Here is a 20929-nt window from a genome sequence, read left to right on the forward strand (position 1 = left end):
AGAGATGATTTTCCTTCTTTTCAATATTTATGTCTCTTATTTTTCTGTTCTAATTTTATGGCCTAGAACCTCAAGAACAGAGTTGAATAAAAAAGTAAGAACGTTCTTGCCTTGTTCTCAATCTTAACAGGATTTAGTTTGGTCTCTCATTCATAAGTATAATATTACTGGAAATATTTTTCATACTGCCTTTACCAGATAGAAGAATTTCCTTCAATTCCTAGTTTGATGAAAGTTTTACCGTAAATGTGGGTTTAGTTTTTACCAGATATTTTTGCCTATACCTCTAGAGATAATTCTTAGTTATTAATGTGATAAAATTATTGCTGTAACATTTTTTAATCAATATATCATACTCCTGCAATAGCCCCATAGAGTCACGACGCATCACCTTTTTATATATCATTCAATTTGGCTTGATGTTAAGAATTTTACATCTATTTTCATGAAGGATATTGTGCTATAATTTTCTTTCCTGATATTTAAATGAATTTTTTGATCAGTTAATCTAAATGTTTATCAATTGTATTAATATTTTCCAAGACCCAACTTTTAGTTTCATTGATTTTTTTTTTCCCCTATACGTTTCTCTTCCATTTCATTTCTGCTCTGTATTTCCTTTTCTTAACTTTGGGTTCAATTTGTTCTTTTTCTACCTTTTTAGTAGGGAAGCTTAGACCAAAAGTTTTAAGCTGTTTTTCCTAAATGTAAGCATTTAGGTTATTGATTTCTTTCCAAGCATTGCTTTAGCAACATCTCATAAATTTTGATAAGTTGGGTTTTTATGATCGTTCAATTTTCTACTTTTCCTTGTGATTTTTTCAGTTCTGTCACTCAGTCATGTCCAACTCTATAATTTATTTAGTAAATATTTACTTTCCAAATATTTGGGGTCTTTCAGCTATCTTTGTTAATGATTTCTAGTTTAGTTCCTTTGTGATCAGAGAACAGAAACTGCAATTTCAATTCTTTGAAATTGAGACATTTTAGGGCCAAGTATATGGGGGCTTTCACCCATGGTGGCTCAATGGTAAAGAGTCTGCCTGCAATGCAGGAGACTTGGGCTTGATCTCTGGGTTGGGAAGATCCCCAGGAGAAGGGAACGGCAACCCACTCCAGTATTCTTGCCTGGAGAATCCCATGGACAGAGGAGCCTGGTGGGCTAGTCTATGCTGTCACAGAGTTGGACACAATTGAGCCACTAACGCTTTCATTCTTAGTTATACCTTTTGAATATATATATATATATATATGTATATATGTAGCTGTGTATATACTGTATTGACGATCCTGCTTTTTTTTTTTTCCATGGGAAAAGGAAACTTTTACTATTCAAGGCTCTGCGCTGGCCCGCATCCTGGGTGGTCAATTCATTTCCAAAGTCCCAGAATGTATAGGGGATGAACAGGGAGGCCTGGCGTGCTGCAGTCCATGGGGTTGCGGAGAGTCGGACACAATTAAGCTTAAGCGACTGAACTGAATTGAAGGTAAAGTTCAACAAGTGTTCTGTAGCACGAAAGGAGGAGGAGAAATGACAAACTGAGGTCAAAAGCGCTCTCAGTAGAAGGATGTTTTAAGGATGCACATGCCTTAATCCGAAAAGGCTTTTCCATAGGCCCCATCCAGGCATATATTTGCCCAGTAACCCTGGTAATTGCCTTAAAATGGGTAAGCTAAGGCCTGGCAGCAGAGGGAGGCGCCCGCGTGTGTCGGGGCGGGGAGACCCGGTTGGGAAGGCAGTCAGCGCGCCAAGGCCTTAGAGCGCCACGGTGGCAGCGGGCGGCCCGCCCCTTCCTGGACCAGCTCAGGCCGCGGGCCGCCTCCCCTTCGCCGGCTTCCCCTCCGGCTTGGGCGGCCAAAGGTGGGAGCCGGTCTCGGGGAGAGAGACTCTTAGGGCCCCAGCCCCGCGGTGCGGCCCCTCGTGCAGCCCCTGCGTGGACGGGCCGAGTGCGGGTGCCTGGGTCTGGGTGTGCCCCGCTCAGCGGCGGAGGACGAGTCCGGGCGAGGACTCGGACACAGATCGCGCGTCCCCGGAGCCTCGGATACCTCCAGCGCCGCCGAGGAGGTGCGATCCCCGCTTTGCAGAGCAGGGGGCCCGCGGGGGCTCGGGCTTGAGGCCTCTCTGCACAAGTCCCGGCCCTTCCGTCTTGAAGCCCTCGGCCCAGACTCGCACTTCCTCCCGCGGGCGCTCGCCGTCCTGCAGGGGCCTTGCGCTCTGCCACCCGCCCTGGCCGCCCTCTCGCGGATCTCCGAAGCCGTTCGCGCGGGTGTCCGACTCTGAACTCTCTGAGGTCCAAGGCTGCGGGGGAGAGGGATTAAGGGGGGATGGGGGTTGGTGAACCCAGTTAAGGCTCAGGAGGCCCAGTTAATTGGGGGAGGATCTAGAAAATACTTCATGGAGCAAAATTTAACCTGGGCAGCCCCCCTGAGTTTCTGAGCCGCTGGTTGGTCCCCCATCATCAGGTGTTGTGGGACTTGGGCATCAGGATTGGGGAAATTGGCCAGGAGTTATAATAACATGTTTTACTTAACTTTGGCCGTGAGCCAGGATTTGTCCTAAGCCATTTACACAAACTCATATGTTTATGTCCTCACCAGGGCTACCCTGTGAGATAGTCACGGTTACACTCACTTTGCCCAAGAGGACACTGGCTTAGAAAGTAGAGTTCGTATCACAGCACAGGGTCGTCAGACCAGCCTCTCCCTGAGGCCAGAGCTGCCCCACTTTGGGAGTGAAGATGGAATTCTAGGCACTGCCTCGGATCCCTGCACTTGCAGAGACCCCCATTTCCCTCCTCCCAGGCCTCATCCATTGTCTGCTCCAAGTCACCAAGTAATCTCATCCTATCCTTTACTCTTGTTCACATCAGTCACTGCAAGACCTCCAGGCCCTTTCTGCTTTAAGTCAGAAATTTTTAACTTTTTTTTTTTTAACTGAGATCAGTAAGAAGGGAAAAAAGAAGCTGGTGACACTTCAGCCTGCATAATCAAAGACTTCTCCAAAAGTAAAGCAAGCAGAAGCGGCCATTAGTTAAAGTTGTACACAGTAGCAAATAAATCCTCTGTCTGTAAATCCTTAGTAGAGTTGATGCCTTGAAGCGATTGCACACATGGTTACAACTAGTAGGGGATGCAAGAAGTGATAACTATATAAACTTAAAGGAAGGGGAGATAGAGAAGGGGGAGGGCCCCCATGACTCCCAGTTCATTTTTTTTTAAGATTTTTTGTATTTGATGTGGACCACTTTTTAAGTCTTTATTGAACTTGTTATATTATTATTTTTTTTAAAGTTTTGGCTTCTTAAACCACAAGGCCTGTGGGATCTTAGCTCCCCCACCAGAGATTGAACCTGCACCTCCCTGTTTTGGAAAGTGAAGTCTTCACTGCTGGACCTCCAGGGAAGCCCCCCACCCAGTTCATTTTTGATGCTTGGTGCTACGGAAGGTCCTTGATCAGACACTGAATGCTTTTGTTTTTCTGCAGGTGTTCACCCTCCCTCAGAAGGAATCCAGGATGACTACTGCCTGTCCGGGTTCAGACTCTATACAGGGCCTGCCCAGTAACAAGGGAGATGGTCTGGAAAGAGAATGCTGCAGAAAACCAGACCAGAAGCCACTGAAGTTCTATGGAGTGGGTGACCCCACCGCCATGTTCTCCTCCAGCAGCCCCTGCCTGTCCTCTAGAGGAAGCGTCATTAAATGGTTCTGGGATTCAGCTGAGGAGGGCTACAGGACCTACCACATGGATGAATATGATGAGGATAAGAACCCCAGTGTGAGTGATGCTCCCGTCCCCACTGGGACCCAAGGGAGAACTGGGGGAGGGTACCCACCTTGACCGATAAGGCAACACCCAGCTTGCTCTTGTCAGGTTAGTTATGGACTTCTGACTTCCAGGGGGTTTCCAGTGTTGCTTAGAGAGGCCCCAATATATTACCTGAATCAGAAAATGGCCCGCTTATAATTAAGGGAAACTTGATTTGTGGGGGAGGAATTAAAAAACCATGGACTGCTCTTATATGGCTTCTGATCCATAGCCCGACTATTCAGCTTTAGAGCTGGGACAGAACTAGGGTTCAGGCTGAAACTGTTTCACTTTCAAGTTGTATATTCTTGAGCTAACTACTTAAAGTCTTTGAACCTCAGTTCATCTCTATATTGGGATAATAGTACCTGCTATATTCTGTGCCGTCACAACTAAATGTTATCAGGTATATAAATTATTAGCACAGTGCTTCACATAGAGCATTCAATAAGTGGTAGTTGCTATTATTATTAATGTATTATTATAATAGCACAATTATATATTATAACAATACAATTATAAATTACTATAATTTTAATTATTATAATAAATATAATAATATTATATTAAATAACAATATCATTATAATATAATAATAAATTATATTATAATTATATGATAATAATTTATTGTTGTTATAGTAATTATATTATAATATAATATATGGTTTTATAATATGGTTTTATTATATATAATACATTATATATATTTTATTTTAAAATATACATATTTATAATATATATTTAATATATATTAAAGATATTATATTTATATTTAATATATATTTAATATAAATATATATTTTTATATATTAAATATATTATATATTATATATTATATATAATATATATATTTAAAAATATATTTTATTATATATAATATGGTTTTATTATTATTATAAATTATTACTAGTGATTATTAGTACTAGTTATTATAAATTATTATAAATTATTACTAGTAATACCTTCAGAGGGCAGAGAGCTGTCACAAATAACCCTTTAATAATCTTTATTTACTGAGCATGTACCAGGTGCTGGCACTGTTCTACATGCCAGGATTATAGCCATGAACAAAAATAAAGTTTGCCCTCATGGAGTTTATAAGTCTAATATGGGAGACAGGCAGTGAACAGACATAAATATATAAAATATGTTGTGATTAGTGTTGTAGGGAAAAATAAAGCAGGGTAATAGGATAGAGACTGGTGGGGTGGGCTGGGGATGTTGCTATTTTAGGTGAGGTGGTCACAGGTCACTTTAATATGGTGACATTGTGGCAGAGACCTGGAAAAAGTAAGAGATAGTTTTGGTTATTGTAACAAAGTGTTTCAGATCTTAGCAGTTTAAAAGAAACAGTTCACAGTTTCTGGAATTCAAGAATCAGGGTGGTGCTTCAGGCTGAAGATCTTCTGGGAAGGTGCAGTGAAGTTGGGGTTGTGGTCTCATCTGTAGGCTTGGTGGGGCAGGGAAATCATCCATTTCCAGGCTCACTCACATGATTATAGAATGGGCAGGAAGATGATCCCTTTCCAAGCTCACTCACATGGTTATTGGCAGGCCTCGGTTCCTTCCCATATGGCCTTCTCCATGCGGCTGGCTTCCCCTGGGGCAAGCGATCTAAGAGAGGAAGAGAGAATGAGAGATCAGGAGTGCCCAAGATGAGAGCCGCAGACTCTTTGTAACCTAGTCTTGGAAGTGACATCTCATCACTTCTGCATGTTCTGTTCATTAGAAGCAGGTCACTAGGTCTACCCACGCTCAAGGAGAAGGGATTATGCAAGACCCTGCACACCAGGAGGTAGGGGGTCACTGAGGGCCATCTTGGAGGTTGCCTATCACAGGGAGTGAGCTTTGTAGGTATCTGGGGGAAAAGCATTCCAGGCAGAGGGAATAGCCAGTACAAAATCCCCAGAGCAGTTCAAGGGACAGCAGAATGGCTTACTGGCTGGAGGCTGGCATGAGGTCAGAAAGGAAATGGGGGCAGGGGTGGTACTAGATCTGTAGGGTCTCATGGGACATGGTGAGGCTTCTGACTTTAGACTAAATGGGATGGAAAGGGTCCAAAGGAAGAGCAATAGGATCTGATTTTTCTTTTAAAAAGGACTTGGACTCAGACTGCTGTATGGAGATTCAACTTGGAGAGAATGGGGATGAGGGAATGATCAGGAAAAGGAGGAGGGAAGCTATTGCAATAATGTAGACAGGCTCAGCAGTGGAGGAGAACTGCTTGGACTGTGCCTGTATCTGCAGGTACAGTGACAGGATTCGGTGATGGATTGGTGGTAGGGAAGATCCTATAGGTTTGCTCCCCAGGGTGTGAAGGAACACTGCCTTTTATTTGTCATAACCTGAGCCCATTGAAGCTCTACTTTATCATCCTCCCTCCTTCCCCATCCCCTCTAATAACTTAGGGGTCAGGAATTAGCTGTGCATGAGTCTTTCCAGGGACTCTGTAAGGGGCAACTTGAGCTGCGCCTGCCCTCCTCCTTGTCCTATGAAAACAATGCCTTATGGGTTTGGAATCTGGATGCTGTGTAATGTTGCATGGGTCCCCACCCCAGGGAGAATTTCCACCAGCCCAGGGCCTCTTCTTGTTTTGTATTCACCCTTCTTCCTGTTCCTGCCAGAGCTCCAGTTTACTGTGTGCACATTGTGTCATCCTGTGAACTGAGCCTCTTGAGAGATTCAGTGTGCGTCTTGGGCATGTGGTATCTTCAGGGACCTTCCCAACTTGTAGGGGAGACAAAGCCTGTACATCAGTCTTTGTGACCTGGGATGGAAACTGACCAGTGCTCTCAAGGGGGACAGCTAAAGTGCTCTGGGGTCCCGAAGAAGAAAAGATCCCCTGCAGGTGGGATTTTAAGGAGGAGAAGGCATTTGCACAGAGCTTTAGAAATGGGGAGATGTGATCAGGGAACCCTGTGGAGGGCAGCGCTTGAGCAAAGACCGGGTGAGGTAGTGGGAAGGTTGAGATTGCAGAGCTCCACTTTGCTGCCTTGTGCGCTCCTGGAGCCTTCTGCTGGCACCCTCTGCTGTGCTTACGTGGCTCTGTACCTCTCCCCTCCAGGGCATCATTAACTTGGGCACCAGTGAGAACAAACTCTGCTTTGACCTGCTGTCCAGACGGGTAAGTCCCAGTGCACCTCTGAGTGGCATCCCCAGCTCCGAGGGGCTGTCTTCTCTGGGGTTTCCTGGAATACTCTCCCCGGAGAGCTGGCTGCTTGCCTCAGTTGCCCCGGCCTTGGGGTCAGGAGACCCAGCTCTGCCTTGGGGACCACTTTCTCTGCCATCTGGGGCGAGTTACTTCTGACTCTGATTCTGCCGCTTCTCCTCTTCTGGCTCTTTCCCGCCTCAGCCCCTCCTGCTGGCTGGGCCCCTGCTCTCAGGGGGAGACACTCAGTGACGTGTGGTCAGTATTTAACAACTGGCCCCGGGGCAGGAGAAGTCCTGATCTGCAGCATTTGTGGAGTCCCATAGTGTACCTACCCCCACTGTGGCTGATTCAAGGTCGAGCTGTGCTATCGCTGCATGCAGGGCTGGGAAGAGGGGCCCGGCACCATCACGTGGTGGTCCCACCATGCAGACAGCTGGATCCAGAGCGCAGATGAGAGCGAAAAGGAATAATGCCAACCTAAGCAGTATTGTTTGAGCACCTTTTCCCTTTGTTTTTACTATGACTGGATTTACTATGATTTTTGCTTGTGTTTTTACTATGATTGACTTACATAATTTCTATATAGTTTGTATAATTTCATTTTTGAAAATGACTGGTTTTTAGCACATTCTGAAAAATTGCTGAAAATGTAATATCAGATTATTTTATTTATTTAAGTTGAAGTGTAATTGCTGTACAGTATTATTTATGTTACAGGTATATAACAGTGATGCACAATTTTTTAAAGATTTTTTAATTAAAAAAATTTTTTTAAAGATTATGCTCCATTTATAGCTACTATAAAATATTGACTATATTCCCCATATTGTACAGTATATCCTTGTAGCATATTTTATACCTAGTAGTTTGGACCTCTTAATCCCCTACCCTTATGTTGCCCCTCCCCCCTCCCTCTCCCTGCCTGCTCACGTATAGAGAGAATAATCAGATTTCTTGAGCTAATGTGAGCCATCTCTATCAAACCACTGGAGCTACTTATCTCTCAAGGCCTAGGAGTCAGAGTCCGGGGCTGTGGAGAGAGTGATACTTAACTCAAAGGAACATGATTCCAAAGGGGAACATCTGAGCCATGATAGGAGAGGGGTATAGGGAGTGGACTTCAAAAGCCTGTTCTACCCAAAGATATCTTCCTGCTCTAAGGCCCCTCAGCGCCATCCAGTAAATGTGAGCCACATATACAATTAAAATTTTTCTGTTAAACAAGTACAAAGAAACTAGTAACATTCATTTTCATCATGTACTTATTCAGTCCAGTATATCTAAAATATGGCCATTTCAACATGGAATCAATATAAAAATTGTTAATGAGATATTTTACATGTTGCTGTTGTTGTTGTTTAATTGCTAAGTTGTGTCTGACTCTTTGCGACCCCATGGACTGTAGCCCACCAGGCTCCTCTCTCCATGGGATTTCCCAGGCAAGAATAGTGAAGTGGGTTGCCATTTCCTACTCCAGGGGATCTTCCCGATCCAGGGTTCAAACGAGCATTGGCAGGCAGGTCCTTTACCATGGAGCCACCTGGGTAGCCCCATAGTTTACATACTTATTTCATATAAGTCTTCAGAATCCAGTGTCTCACTTCAGGAGAGTCACACTTAAGGACCCGGGAACCACAGTGGCCAGCAGCCTCCGTATTGGACAGAGTGGCTCTCAGGATAGAGGGAGAAAGGGAGGAAGGTGGAGTTATGGACACGTGGCTGATTCCCTCTGTTCCTTTTTGTTCCACCGCCCACAGCTCCTGCCTTTCCTAGACTTTATGTGTGTGATGCCCTGGGAGTCACTAACTCAGCACCTGGGCAGTGGAGGTGGTCTAGAAATGGCCGCATTTTCCACAGTGTGAGGTTGAGCTGAGGCTGCAGGAGAACAGTGGCCTGAGTCCCTCCAGGACTTAGAACCAAGACCGAGGTAGGGCACCCAATTCTGGGGCCTCTTCTGTCACCCCACAGAGGAACAGAGGATCGAGGTCTCCTCCACCGCCTCCACAAATCCACCCTCTGGATTTGTTAAGTGGCGTATTGTATACCAAGGACTGGACTAGGGGTCAGAAATTCTGTTTCATCTCAGCTCTGCCACTTGCTAGTACTGTACCATTGCCTAGCCACCTGACTTTTTTTGGCCACACTGCATGGCTTGCAGGATCTTAGTTTTCCAATCAAGGGTTGAATTTTGTGCCTGCTGCAGTAAAAGCCAGGAGTCCTAACCACTGGACTGCCAGGGAATTCCCACAGCTGACATTTTTAAGCCTCAGTTTCCTCATCTGCAAAATGGGCATGAGAATGCTGTCCCTGGGCTGCCCCCGTCCCAGCTCTTCTGATGAGCAGCCCTTGGATTGAGAGGCCCCGGTGCTTTGTGGATATGAGTGCCCAGGAGCGTGTGCGGCTCTCAGCCCTGCTCTCCCCTCTGTGTCCCCAGCTGAGTCAGAGCGACATGCTGCAGGTGGAGCCGTCCCTGTTGCAGTACCCCGACTGGAGGGGACATCCATTGTAAGTAGGACCTGTGGTTCTCACTTCCAGGGCGGTTTTGCTTCCCAGGAGACATGTGGCAACATCTGGAAACATTTTTGGTTGTTGTAACTTGGGGGAGGAGGTGCTACTGGCTTTTATTGGGTAGAGGTCAGAGATGCTGCTAGACCTCCTACAATGCCCGGGATGACCCCCATGGCAAGGAATGATCTGGTCCCAAACATCAACAGTGTTGGGTTGAGAAAGCCTGCCCTGGGCTGAGGCCTGGTCCTGGAGAGCTGGCGGTCATAGGGTCTCGTGGAGCTTCTGCAGAGAGCTGGTGCCTCCTGCCTGTCCCACCCCTCTCAGAGGCCCCCAGGCTTGGTCTCTGAGTCTGAGGCACGGGGAGGGCCTTCAGGCCGGGAGTCTTTGTTCCCAGTTTCTCAGTAGCTTTAGAGGAGCCAGAATCAGCTTGGGAGGAGCTGGCTGGGGCCTTCTCCTGCTGGTAAGATGGGAGATGATAAATGAAACTAATAAACCTTTATATTTGTTGAGCACTTACTAGGGCCCACATGCTGTCCTAAGGATTTAGTGCCGGAGCAGGACTTGAGTCCAAGGGTAATTCCAAGGCACCCACTCTTGTAATAACGAGGATAGTGGTCCTAGAGTCAGACCACTGGGCTTAAGTGTGGAGTCTGCCACTAATCAGCACATGACCTAATTCCTTCAAGCCTCAGTTTCTTTGTCTGTAAAATGGGAATAATAATAGTAGTTATAGGAGTTTTATAAAGATTAAGGAAAATTCTCTAACATCTGCATAAGGTAAATGCTTGTAAATGTTAGCAATAACTATGATAATAGTTATTGTTATAATAATTATGTTGTTATACATTATATATTTTATTATGATAATGTGTTACTATTATTATTATTAGCTAGATCTACATAGGGAGTGTAACTTGTGATATCCCTGCAGTCTGCTGATTAGGTAGTTTGGGTGTCCTAGAACTACTGGAATGAAAGTTTCGATGCATGTGGATAGTGTTGGGGCCGAGGAGGGAGGTGGGTGCCAAGGAGTGGAGATAGATACTAATTGTATTCCCCTCGTGGGAAGCAGAGAAGGGTGATGGCAGCTGCCTGAAGATGCACCAGAGGAGCTTTGGGATGGACGGGGGCTTCGAGCCCCACTGACAGTCACTGCCGTCTGTCTGTCTGATTTCCAGCCTCCGGGAGGAAGTGGCCAGGTTCCTGTCTTTCTACTGCAGAAGCCCCGCACCCCTTAAACCGGAGAATGTGAGTTACTCCCCTCCTCTGCTCTTTCCTCCTCTTCTGCTCCCTCCCCAACTTCTGGCCAGGGCTCAGGTAGGGTCACTTAGTTTTGATATGGAAATTAGGAAGACCCCCCCCACTTCCTTCTTTCCCCTCACCCTAGATATTTAGAGTTGGGGTATAATTTCTGCAGGACTTCCCGGGTAGCTCAGTGGTTACAAACCCGCCTGCCAGACAGGAGACGCTTCCAGATCCCTGGGTCAGGAAGATCCCCTGGAGGAGGGCATGGCACCCCACTCCAGTATTCTTGTCTGGAGAACCCCATGGACAGAGGAGCTTGGCAGACTGCAGTTCATGGAGTCACAAAAAAAGTCAGACGTGACTTAGCGACTAAACAGCAGCAACCGGGTAATTTCTGCCCTGCTCTGTTCTGTGGCCCCTCTTTGCCTCCACACCTTTGGGCCGGACTCTCTGAGTGACCAGCTCCCTCTTGGTTGCTCAGTGGATCTGGAACAGGATCCTCATGAGTGAGCCACATAGATGGACTTGGCTGTTAGTCAGGAGGGGCCTGCAGGGACCCCCGTGGCTTTGCTGTGACAGTGCCCAGGAGGGCCCCCCGAGTTGCCCTGCCTCTGCGCCCTCCAGGATGCAGGCTGCAGGCCCGTGCTCCCTCCTGCAAAGATTCATCTTGGTCCCGTGGACGTGTTGCCCTCAGGTGGTTGTTCTGAACGGCTGTGCCTCTCTCTTCTCTGCTCTGGCCACGGTGCTGTGTGAGGTGGGGGGTGAGTAGACCTTGGCCCTGGGCCTGCATTTCCCCCCCCCAATGCGCCCCCCCAACCCTGGCTGCTGGGCCTGGAGGGCTGCATCAGATGCTTTTACCCTAATAGACTGTTACACCACAGGGGGCTAAACTAAGTGGCCTGACAAGACAGCGGGGGTTGGCAGTTCCAGGGGAAATCAAGGGGATGTCAGGCTTCTGGGCTCTGCCTCTGTGACGACCTTGGCTTTTCCTGGTGCTCACCGATGGCAGTCACAGCCTCACGTCACAGCATGTCCTGAAGCAGGAGGAGAGGGAGGTGACTGTGCTTTGCCCGTCTCTTTTTTCAGGGGAGGGAGGAAATGGGGCTGCTCTTGCCCAGGAGAGTCCCTTTCATCTTTCTGGCCAGAACGGACTCAAACCCATTCCCAAAGCAGTCCCGGGTGAAGGGTAGGGGAACCCTAGTTGGTTTAAGCTGAACTTGCTTCATCCCCAGGGGCTGGGGGAAGGTCCACTTCCTTGGATTTCTTGCTGGTCATAGCTGAAAAATCTGTGTGCTCTCTTAGGAATGGATGTCGACTGGCTATCCAGCAGTGCCTGCTGCAAGAGCCACGGTCATATCAAGGACATGTTGTCCGTGGTCATGGTCAGGGTTGTTGGCCGCCAGGAATAGAGGCCCACTCACACTAGCTTAACTTCTAAACTCCTATTAGTAGCATTTATTGACCACATATTATGTTTCAGGCACTGGTCTAAGGGTAGGCACAGTCTGTCACTTACTCCCCACTATAACTTCAATGAGATAGGTTCTGGGCTTATTCTCATTTAACAGATGAGGAGATTAAGGCCCAAGGGGTTGAGTTACTTGTCAGAATCACACAGAGAGGTGTAATATTTTGAACCTAAAAGGACAAGTCATCGCAAGGATGTAATAGGCAATTTCCTACCCATTCAAGAATAATCAAGAGTAGGAGAAGCACACACTCTGTCCCTGATGTGTGCGGTCCCCCTCCCGCCTCTTCTGCTGGACTGGCCTCAGCTCTGTAGAGCCCCGGTTGCTGGCCCAGCTCTGACTCCATGACCTCTGCATTCAAGTGCTCATTCTCATCTCACAAGGGTCTTTGCTTCTTGGAGCAAAGTCTTGAGACAGAGAGAACATGATGGATGTCTGGCCAGCTGGTGCATTTGCTCTGGGGATCATTTGTCTACCTCTGGTCCAATCCCTGTGGTCAGCGGAGGGGACATGTAGGACAAAGGTCACTCCTTCCAGAGCTGGGAGTTGTGGGAGGGGGGTTGTGCTGAAGGGAAGGCCGAGGAGCTCAGTCTGACCGATGTGACCACTGCAGAACTGGGGCAGTTCCTTCACCTCTGCATTAGAACAGACCTTGGACATCATCTCATCAAGCCCTGTCCACAGCGAGAGTCTTCTGCGTGACACCCCCTCCCACCCTAGTGGTTTCAGCCTTTGATTTCAGTGCCCCAAGGGGTGGAGTATTCACTCCTCCAGAAGCAGCCTGTTCTGTCTCTGGGCAGTTCTAGCCATTGTCAAGTTTTTCCATTTGTCAAACCCAGATCATCGCCCTGCAGCTTTGACTCCTGGTTCCAAGTCTGTCCTCAGAGTGACCTAGCATGTCCTGTGCTTCTGAGGGACCTAAGCTTCAGTTTGCTCATCAGTAAAGTTAAGATAATAACAGTACTTACTCGGCAGAGTGGCTGTAATGATCAAATGAGATTATATTTAGCACAGATCCCCGCACATAATAAGTACTCAATAAATGTTAGCTACTAATTATTGGAAAAGGGACTGACCTCAGTGGATCCAAGCTTTAGAAAGAGTTTTGGGAGCTGAGAGAGAGGAAACATATTCCCCAAGGACACTGAAGGCTTGGAGAGGCGTGGGGGTCAGTGGATGGGGGCTCTGGGCATCCTGGCCAGGGGGTGACAGGCCCTGGCTCACTCCTGCCCCCAGAGGCTTTCCTGATCCCTGCCCCTTACTATGGAGCCATCACACAGCACGTGTATCTCTATGGCAACGTCCGACTGGTCTGTGTCTATATGGACAGTGAGGTAAGAGTTCCTGGGACCCCCGGTGGACCTGGACCTTTCTGTAGGCCAGGATATTCCTGCTTCTGAATTTGACAGTGGTCATGAGAGGAAGTCCATGCCACGGGCTCTGGGGTTATGGCCAGAAGGAGAATGGGGTCTCCCATTAGCCATGGCTGCCCTTGCCTGGGTGCCCTGGGGACATCTGATCTTCCAGCTCTGAGACCCCTGGGGTCCATGTAGAAGCTAAGGGCATCCCAGGGAGACCACACAGAAATGGTGGGGTGAGAACAGGACAGAGCAGATCTCCACATGGAAGCCCAGGGACCCCAGTCAGAGGACCTCAGGGGGCTCTTCTCCAAACCTAAAAGCTGTGAGGCTGTCCCTGGTGTGATGTGTGGGTAGCAGTGAGAAGGGAGTGACCCCACATAGCCTGTATTTTCTGAGCTTGTCCTAAGAAGAAACTGGAGATGACAGGGGGAGGTGAGACCCCCGAGTTCAGGTCTGGAGCCGGGTGACTGAATCTGGCTGGTGGCTCTTGTGGATCTTTTTCAGATCACTGGGCTGGAAACTCGCCCCTTCCAGCTCACAGTGGAGAAGCTGGAGATGGCCCTGCAAGGAGCTAATTCTGAGGTCTGGGGATCAAATTAGACCCAAGGCTGGAAGTGGGTGGGTCTGAGCAGGGCAGGGACCCCCTGCCTGTGGACTGATCTCCTAGGGCGAAGGGTTGGAACTCTATGTTGGGGATGGGGATAGGGTGGTAGCATGGAACCATTCTGGGGGTCAAGAAGGAGCTACGCATAGAGGTCTTCCCACTAGAGAAAAACCCTGAGCCTCTCGGTGTACAAAGAATCAACCAGGGAGCTTGATTAAAAACACTACCCCCCACTTGGCCTGATTTTGATTCAGTGGGTCAAGTGTGGAGCTTACAAGTCTGTGGTTCAGTGATCTCTCTGGTGATTTGAATAGGTGGCCCCCTCGCTCTGAGGGGGTCTGAGGCCTCCTGAAGAACGGCAGAGACCGGCAGCCTTCCAGTGGTCCTGCCGGTCCACTTTTCAGAAATCTGTCAATCTATTTTTGTTTTTAACCTTGGTCATAAAAGTCATACATGACCACTGTGGGAATTTGAAAAACACAACCCCCCACCCATATTTCTACCAACAAAGGCAACCTCTGTTGGTGTTTGGACATATTTCCCTCTGAGCTTTGGTCTCTGCATTTGTTTTCTTTTATAGCTTATATGATGCTGCAGATATAATTCTTTGCCCTTCTTCATCTCATGTTGGGTGGTGGACACATTTCCCCGGCATCCTGCCCAGTGCCTGGCCTGTCCAGTGGGACTCTGTGGCCTTGGGGAGGAGCTGAGGGTCTCCTGCCCTGCTGCTGTTTCAGGGTGTGAAGGTCAAAGGCCTCATCCTCATCAACCCCCAGAATCCTCTGGGCGACGTCTACTCCCCAGGGGAGCTGCAGGAGTACCTGGAGTTTGCCAAGAGGTGAGGTGCCCCACACTCACCCCAAAGCCTGTGACAGTTTAGGGTTCTGATGTCAGCTTTGGCGTAGTGCCTGCTGCCCTCTTGATCCCTCTTGACCCCACGGTAGGTTTCTACCTGCTTCTACCCTTCCTGTCAGGAGAGTCGGGGGGGGGGGAGCAGTTCTCTGGTGGGATGCAAGTTCTCTCTTTTTTGTAACAACAGCTGTCATTTATTGCCCGCTCTAGGGACCAGGCCCCTGCTAACCCTTGGATTACAAGCTCCCACTCATGTGATCCTCTCAGCAATGCTATTAGGTGCAGATATTGTCTTTATCCCAGTTGATTGAGCTTCAGAGTGAGGGGCAGAGGCAGCTGTGAATCTGGGTCTGTCTGTACTTAACTAGGTGTGAGTGTTAGTCACTCAGTCGTTTCTGACTCTTTGCGATCCCATGGACTGTATCCCCCCAGGCTCCTCTGTCCATGGGATTCTTCAGGCAAGAATACTGGAGTGGGTTGCCATTTCCTTCTCCAGGCCATCTTCCCAACCCAGGGATCGAACCTGGGTCTCCTGCATTGCAGGCAGGTTCTTTACCGTCTGAGACACTTAACTGTCTCACACCTAGCTGTGTCCCTCTGTACAGGTGCCCGAGGGCTCTGCCTTCCCCTACAGTCATCTCTGTTTGGAAAAAAAAAAAATAGACCAAAGAAGGATATTCTTGGAAAAAACAAGTTTGGTAACCCTGGGCTAGACTGTGGTCCTTGTGGATTTCTGACTCACTGCCATCCCACCCTGGGGGGGCGCATTTGGCCAACAAACCAAGCGCTCTCCTCCCCCACCCCGACCCACACCTGCCCTCCAGGCATGAGCTGCACGTGCTGCTGGACGAGGTCTACATGCTGTCCGTGTTTGAGGAGTCCGTTGGGTACCGCAGTGTCCTGAGCCTGGAAAGGTGAGCTGACTCTCTCAGCCCTGCCCCCACCCCGCCCAGGGCAGTTTCTCTTCCTTCCCGCTAATCCTGCTGTCCTCAGATCCCCCAGCGAGAAGAAGGGAGGCTGGACCAGTCAGTGATTTTCAAACTGTTTCTGAAAGCTCCAAGGAGGAGTCTTAGGATTCCTTGAGGGAGGGCTGGGAGGGCGGGAAATGGGCCTCTCTGCTGTTTCCTTCATCTCCAGAGGGGCTCCCTTTTCATTCATTCATTCAGCAAATACTTCTGGGGCCCCCTGCCTGTGCCAAGCCCTGCCAGCTATCGGAGCTTTCTTTGTTAGATGCAGTTTGAGTCAAGTTAGATTTATTCTTGAGTCTGGCATGTGTAGCCAAAGCACCTGTGGGAACACTTGGAGCAGATCATCTGTCAAGCCTGCACATGTGGCATTCAGGGATTCTGATGGTTCCATGTTTGTTGAGACCTTTCAGCCCTGCTGAGTCCTTTTGTGTCTGGGAGAGGGACCCCTTCCAGGGCCCGAGACTGGGCTTGTGCCTAGCACTTTGGAGTGAATTGTCCGAGGAGACACGCATGCTGGCAAAGCAAGAAACTTAATTGAGAAGGGGCGCCTGGGAGGAGAGCAGCAGGGGAAAGGGACCCGCTCTGCCACGTGGCTCAGTGTCTCAGGTTTTATGGTGATGGGGTTAGCTTTCTGGGTTCTCTCTGGCCAGTCATCTTGCTTGTGCCCATTTTTGGTTCAATTCAAGGTCCTCCCTGGCAGCACGAGCATCTCTCAATCAAGATGATCTCCAGTGTGAGGGTTTCTGGGAGGTTGGAAGGACAAATTATGGGCTGGTGTTTCCTCCCTCCTTTCTGCCGCTCCCAGATTCTTCTGGCAGGCAGTAGCTTGTCAGTTCCATGTTCTTCATCAGCATCTCTCTCTTGTTGTGAGATAACTCACACAAGTGGCTATTATCCTGCCTGGCTAGGGTGGTTTCAGTCGATGGTCCCTAACACTTTCCTTTGCTCTGTTCAGCCAGTCCTCACAAGGCTCTGCCAAGTGGACGGCACGTGGGATTAGGAGAGTGAGACTCGGAGAGACAGGGACTTGCCACCTACTATGGGCCAGACACTGTGCTGTGCTGGAAATATGTCAGCGAACAAGCAAGACATAGGCCCTTCTTTTGTAGATCTTATATTTCTACAAGCTTTAGCAACTAGATACACAGCTAATCATTTGATGATTAAAAAGGAGGTGTCTGCGCAGACAGCAGAGGATCGGCTTGGGGTACCCAGTTGGCCTGGTCTACTGGGAGGTGGTCAGATGAGGTCTGTTTAAGGAAGTGATGCTTGAACTATGCTCTGCATCAGAGGTTGGCAATATTTTTGGATCAGATGGCAAATATTTTAAGCTTTACAGGTCATACGGTTGTTCACTCAGTTCTGGCACTATGGCATAAAAACAGTCCTGGACAGTGTGTATGTGCAAGAGCATGGCTGTTCCCCTATAAAGCTTCATTTCCAAGAGCAGATAGGCTGGATTTGGCCTGTGGGTTGCAGTTGGCTGACCCCTGCTATAAGGGATGTGGAAGAATTAGCGATTCAGGAGATGAAACCAGGTTCGTCCATCCATCTCCTCACTTGATTAACCAATCCTATGAGCTCCCGCGGGTCTGTGTTGCCTCTGTTCCCACGCTGTGCTCTCCGCAGGCTGCCTGACCCCCAGAGGACCCACGTGATGTGGGCAACCAGCAAGGTGGGTTCCTGGCTGGCCTCGGGGGTGTCAGGGAGGTGGGAAGGCAGAGAGGTGGGTGGAGCCGGCTTCCTCCCGAAGGGCTGGCCACTGCCCACGGTGCCTTTCTCCTGCAGGACTTCGGGATGTCTGGGCTCCGCTTCGGCACGCTGTACACGGAAAACCGGGACGTGGCCACAGCAGTGGCCTCCCTGTGCCGCTATCACGGCCTCAGTGGCCTGGTCCAGCATCAGATGGCACAGCTGCTCCGGGACCGTGGTGACTGCCTGGGCTTGGCCCCTTGAGGTTGCGGGAGGGACTGGCCAGGGGCTGTGGATACTTCTCCCACGAGACGAATTTAGGGTGTTGTTTGAGAGTGCTGGCTCTGAGCCCAGACTGGGTTCATACCCCACTCTGTCACTTCCTGGCTACATGGCCTATTCCTTCACCTCCCAGAGCCTCAATTTCTCATCTGCAAAACAGGGGTCATCATGGTATCTGTCTTGTAGGGATGGTGAAATTTGTCATTCAATTAGAATGGCACCTGGCATATAGCAGGCACTTAATCAATGTGAACTCATTATTCTTAGCTGTGGGCACTGGGAAAAGAGCAGACACGATCATGGGAAAATTGTTACAATGGAAGTATCTCTCTCTATGCAGATCGGCTGTGTTCCTGGGTTCAGAGAGTGAGTTTAGATAGAAAGGTTACCTGTAACTGCCACCATTCATTGAGCTCTGCAAGATGCTCTCAATGCATCATCTCATTCGCCCCTCCCCAGAATCCTGGGAAGCAGGTGTTCCTGTAATTTCCCCATTGTTTTATAGATGAGGGAAATGAGGACCAGGTACTGCACACCTGCTATAGTAGCTAAATTTAAAAAGATAGTGATAGTACCAAGTATTGGTGAGGGTGCAGAGCAACTGAAGCTCTCACATGCTGCTGGGGGGTGTGTAAGATGGAGCAGTCACCTTGGGAAATAACTGGGCAGTTCTTTATAAAGTGCGACACACACTTACCAAATGGCCCAGCAACGCTACTCCTAGATACTTGCGCCTGCGCGTGTGCTCAGTTGCTTGAGTTGTGTCCAACTCTTTGTGACCCCATGGACTGTAGCCTGCCAGGCTCCTCTGTTCATGGGGTTCTCCAGGCAGGAGTAGTGGAGTGTGTTCCCATGCCCTCCTCCAGGGGATCTTCCCGGCCCAGAGAGATCGTTGCCCTCATGCTCACACAAAAACCTCCCCATGAATGTTAATAGCTGCTTTATTCATAATCGCCCCGAACTGGAAACAACCCCAACGTCCCTCCACAGATGAATGGAGAGACAAACTGGTTCACCCACACGGTGGAATACTACACTGCTGTAAAGTCCATGATGACCCATCACAAGGGCATTGTGCTGAGTGAAAGAAACCGGTCTCGAAAGATTACATCTCTGTGTGATTCCACTTATGTAATGTTCTGGAAAAGGCAAAAACTATAGTGATGGAGAACAGACCAGCAGTTACAGGGAAGGGGGTGATGTGACTTTAAACACCAGGAGGGTGTTCTTTGGGGTAAGAGAACTGTTCAATATCCTGCCTGTGTGTGTGGAGGGGGTGGTTGGTTTACACAAATATACGTATATGTTACAATTCATCGAACTGGAAACCAAAAACAACGGTCAGTTAAAAAACAGGGCGGATCAGGGAGGTGAAGTTGTCCAAGGCCCTATACCTCATCAGTGGCCACACTGAGATCTAAGCCTTGGCCTGGGTGACTTGGAAGTGTCACTGTGTGAGTGGGTGCACCTCTGGTGAGGGTCTGGGTCCTGAGGGACTTTGTGTCTGGGGGTTCCTGAATGGCATGCAGGCCCTGGAGCTTTCAGGGTCCAGTACCTGGATTTAAGGTGCTTTTCACTGACTATTCCCATCACCTCCAATCAGCCAGTGGGGCAGGGCTCACCCAGTCTGGGCAGCTCAGGGCTTTTTTCCCTTTAGTGTTCCGGCTCTCAGGACACAGTGGAGGTTTGATGGCAGATTGATCTTCTGGCTTCTCTTTCACCCATGCAGACTGGATCAGCCAAGTATATCTGCCAGAAGACCACGCCCGGCTAAAGGCTGCCCACACCTATGTCTCGGAAGAGCTCCGGGCCCTGGGTATCCCCTTCGTGAGCCGTGGGGCCGGCTTCTTCATCTGGGTCGACTTGAGGAAGGTGATGCAGGTGGAAATGCAGGTGGTGGGGGGTGGGGGGGTGGTGAGAAAGCTCCCTCCCGCAGGCGAGCATCCCAAGCTCCTCTCACCCCTCCCAGTACCTGCCCGAGGCCACCTTTGAGGAGGAGGTGCTGCTCTGGCGTCGATTTTTGGAGAACAAGGTGCTGCTGTCCTTTGGCAAAGCCTTCGAGTGCAAAGAGCCTGGCTGGTTCCGCTTGGTCTTCTCAGACAAGACCCACCGGCTTCGCCTGGGTGAGCGGTCTTGTCTCCTGACCGCGTCCTTCAGCCTGCCCTCCCGCTTCTGGCCTCTCCTGGGGCCCCTGCAGCCTGAGCTGGTTGGTCCCCACCTGCCCAGCATCCGTGCTGACCCTCACTCCCCCCTTCCCACATCCCAGGGATGCAGAGGGTCCGACAGGTGCTAGAGGGCAAACCCCAGCTGGCAGAAGACGCCACTTCCCACCAGATCCAGGAGCCACGAGGCCCCCACAGGTGAGCTGGTCACTGCCTCATGGCCACAGGGCCCCACAACCACTGTGAAGACTGCTGCTGGACAAGCCGTTGGCCAGGCAGATACCCTTCTCAGCCTTGCCCTTGAAGAAGAAACCTTGCTCCTTGCTGTCCTGGAGGCAGCGAGATGCACCTTAAGTTGTGGACCCCCTGCCCCCGTCTCCTGCTATTAAAACAGGGAAAAACTAGAAGCCTCTGCTGTGAGTCATTTACGGAACAGCGGAGGAGTCGTGACTGCTCCTCATGCAGCCCTCAGCACCCCCAGGACGTGAAAATAAACAACCTGTACCTCCTTTTGATGGTGCCTTCAGTCTTCTGTCTTTATTGCCAGGGAAACAAATCAAAGTAACACATGTAAGAGAGAGCACGCCCCCAAGAGAGAAAAGAGTGATAATTTCCAAAGTACAAGGAGAAAGGAATTAAATTCTGTATGTTCAGGTTATTCTCCCTGAACGTAGGCTGCGGGGGCCCACAGCACACTTGGGACCTGGGATGCGGGACCAGCCTCCGCTTGGGATGAAGTGAACGGGCCCCTGGTGGGAGCCGGGCGGGGCGTCTCTGTCTCCAGGGTGCTGTCTTCCTGGCAAGGAGCTGCCTTTACTCTTGATCCTG

The 20929-nt window shown here is 49.3% G+C and overlaps 1 protein-coding gene across 10 annotated transcripts; it reads left to right on the forward strand.

Moving 5' to 3' along the window:
• Positions 1-1318: 1318 nt before the first annotated feature.
• On the forward strand, positions 1319-20621 carry ACCS (1-aminocyclopropane-1-carboxylate synthase homolog (inactive)). Of its 10 annotated transcripts, none has more exons than XM_081545006.1 (15): positions 1319-1487; positions 3485-3775; positions 6872-6931; positions 9393-9463; positions 10645-10714; positions 11406-11472; positions 13417-13514; positions 14046-14123; positions 14883-14983; positions 15822-15911; positions 17595-17640; positions 17754-17895; positions 19669-19811; positions 19909-20062; positions 20206-20621. In XM_081545006.1, exons 2-15 carry the CDS (start codon positions 3515-3517, stop codon positions 20301-20303), a joined length of 1479 nt encoding a protein of 492 aa, XP_081401132.1. In that variant the 5' UTR covers positions 1319-1487; positions 3485-3514; the 3' UTR covers positions 20304-20621. The 10 variants fall into 10 exon arrangements, with proteins under 10 accessions (XP_081401132.1, XP_081401127.1, XP_081401131.1 ...); XM_081545001.1 differs by lacking the exon at positions 1319-1487 and adding an exon at positions 1759-2291 and having other exon boundaries at positions 19669-19820; XM_081545005.1 differs by lacking the exon at positions 1319-1487 and adding an exon at positions 1759-2291.
• The last annotated feature ends 308 nt before the right edge of the window (positions 20622-20929 follow it).

The sequence above is a fragment of the Giraffa tippelskirchi genome, chromosome 11 (assembly GCF_054371585.1).
Source record: "Giraffa tippelskirchi isolate mGirTip1 chromosome 11, T2T-mGirTip1v1.2.pri, whole genome shotgun sequence".
Lineage (NCBI taxonomy): Eukaryota > Metazoa > Chordata > Mammalia > Artiodactyla > Giraffidae > Giraffa > Giraffa tippelskirchi.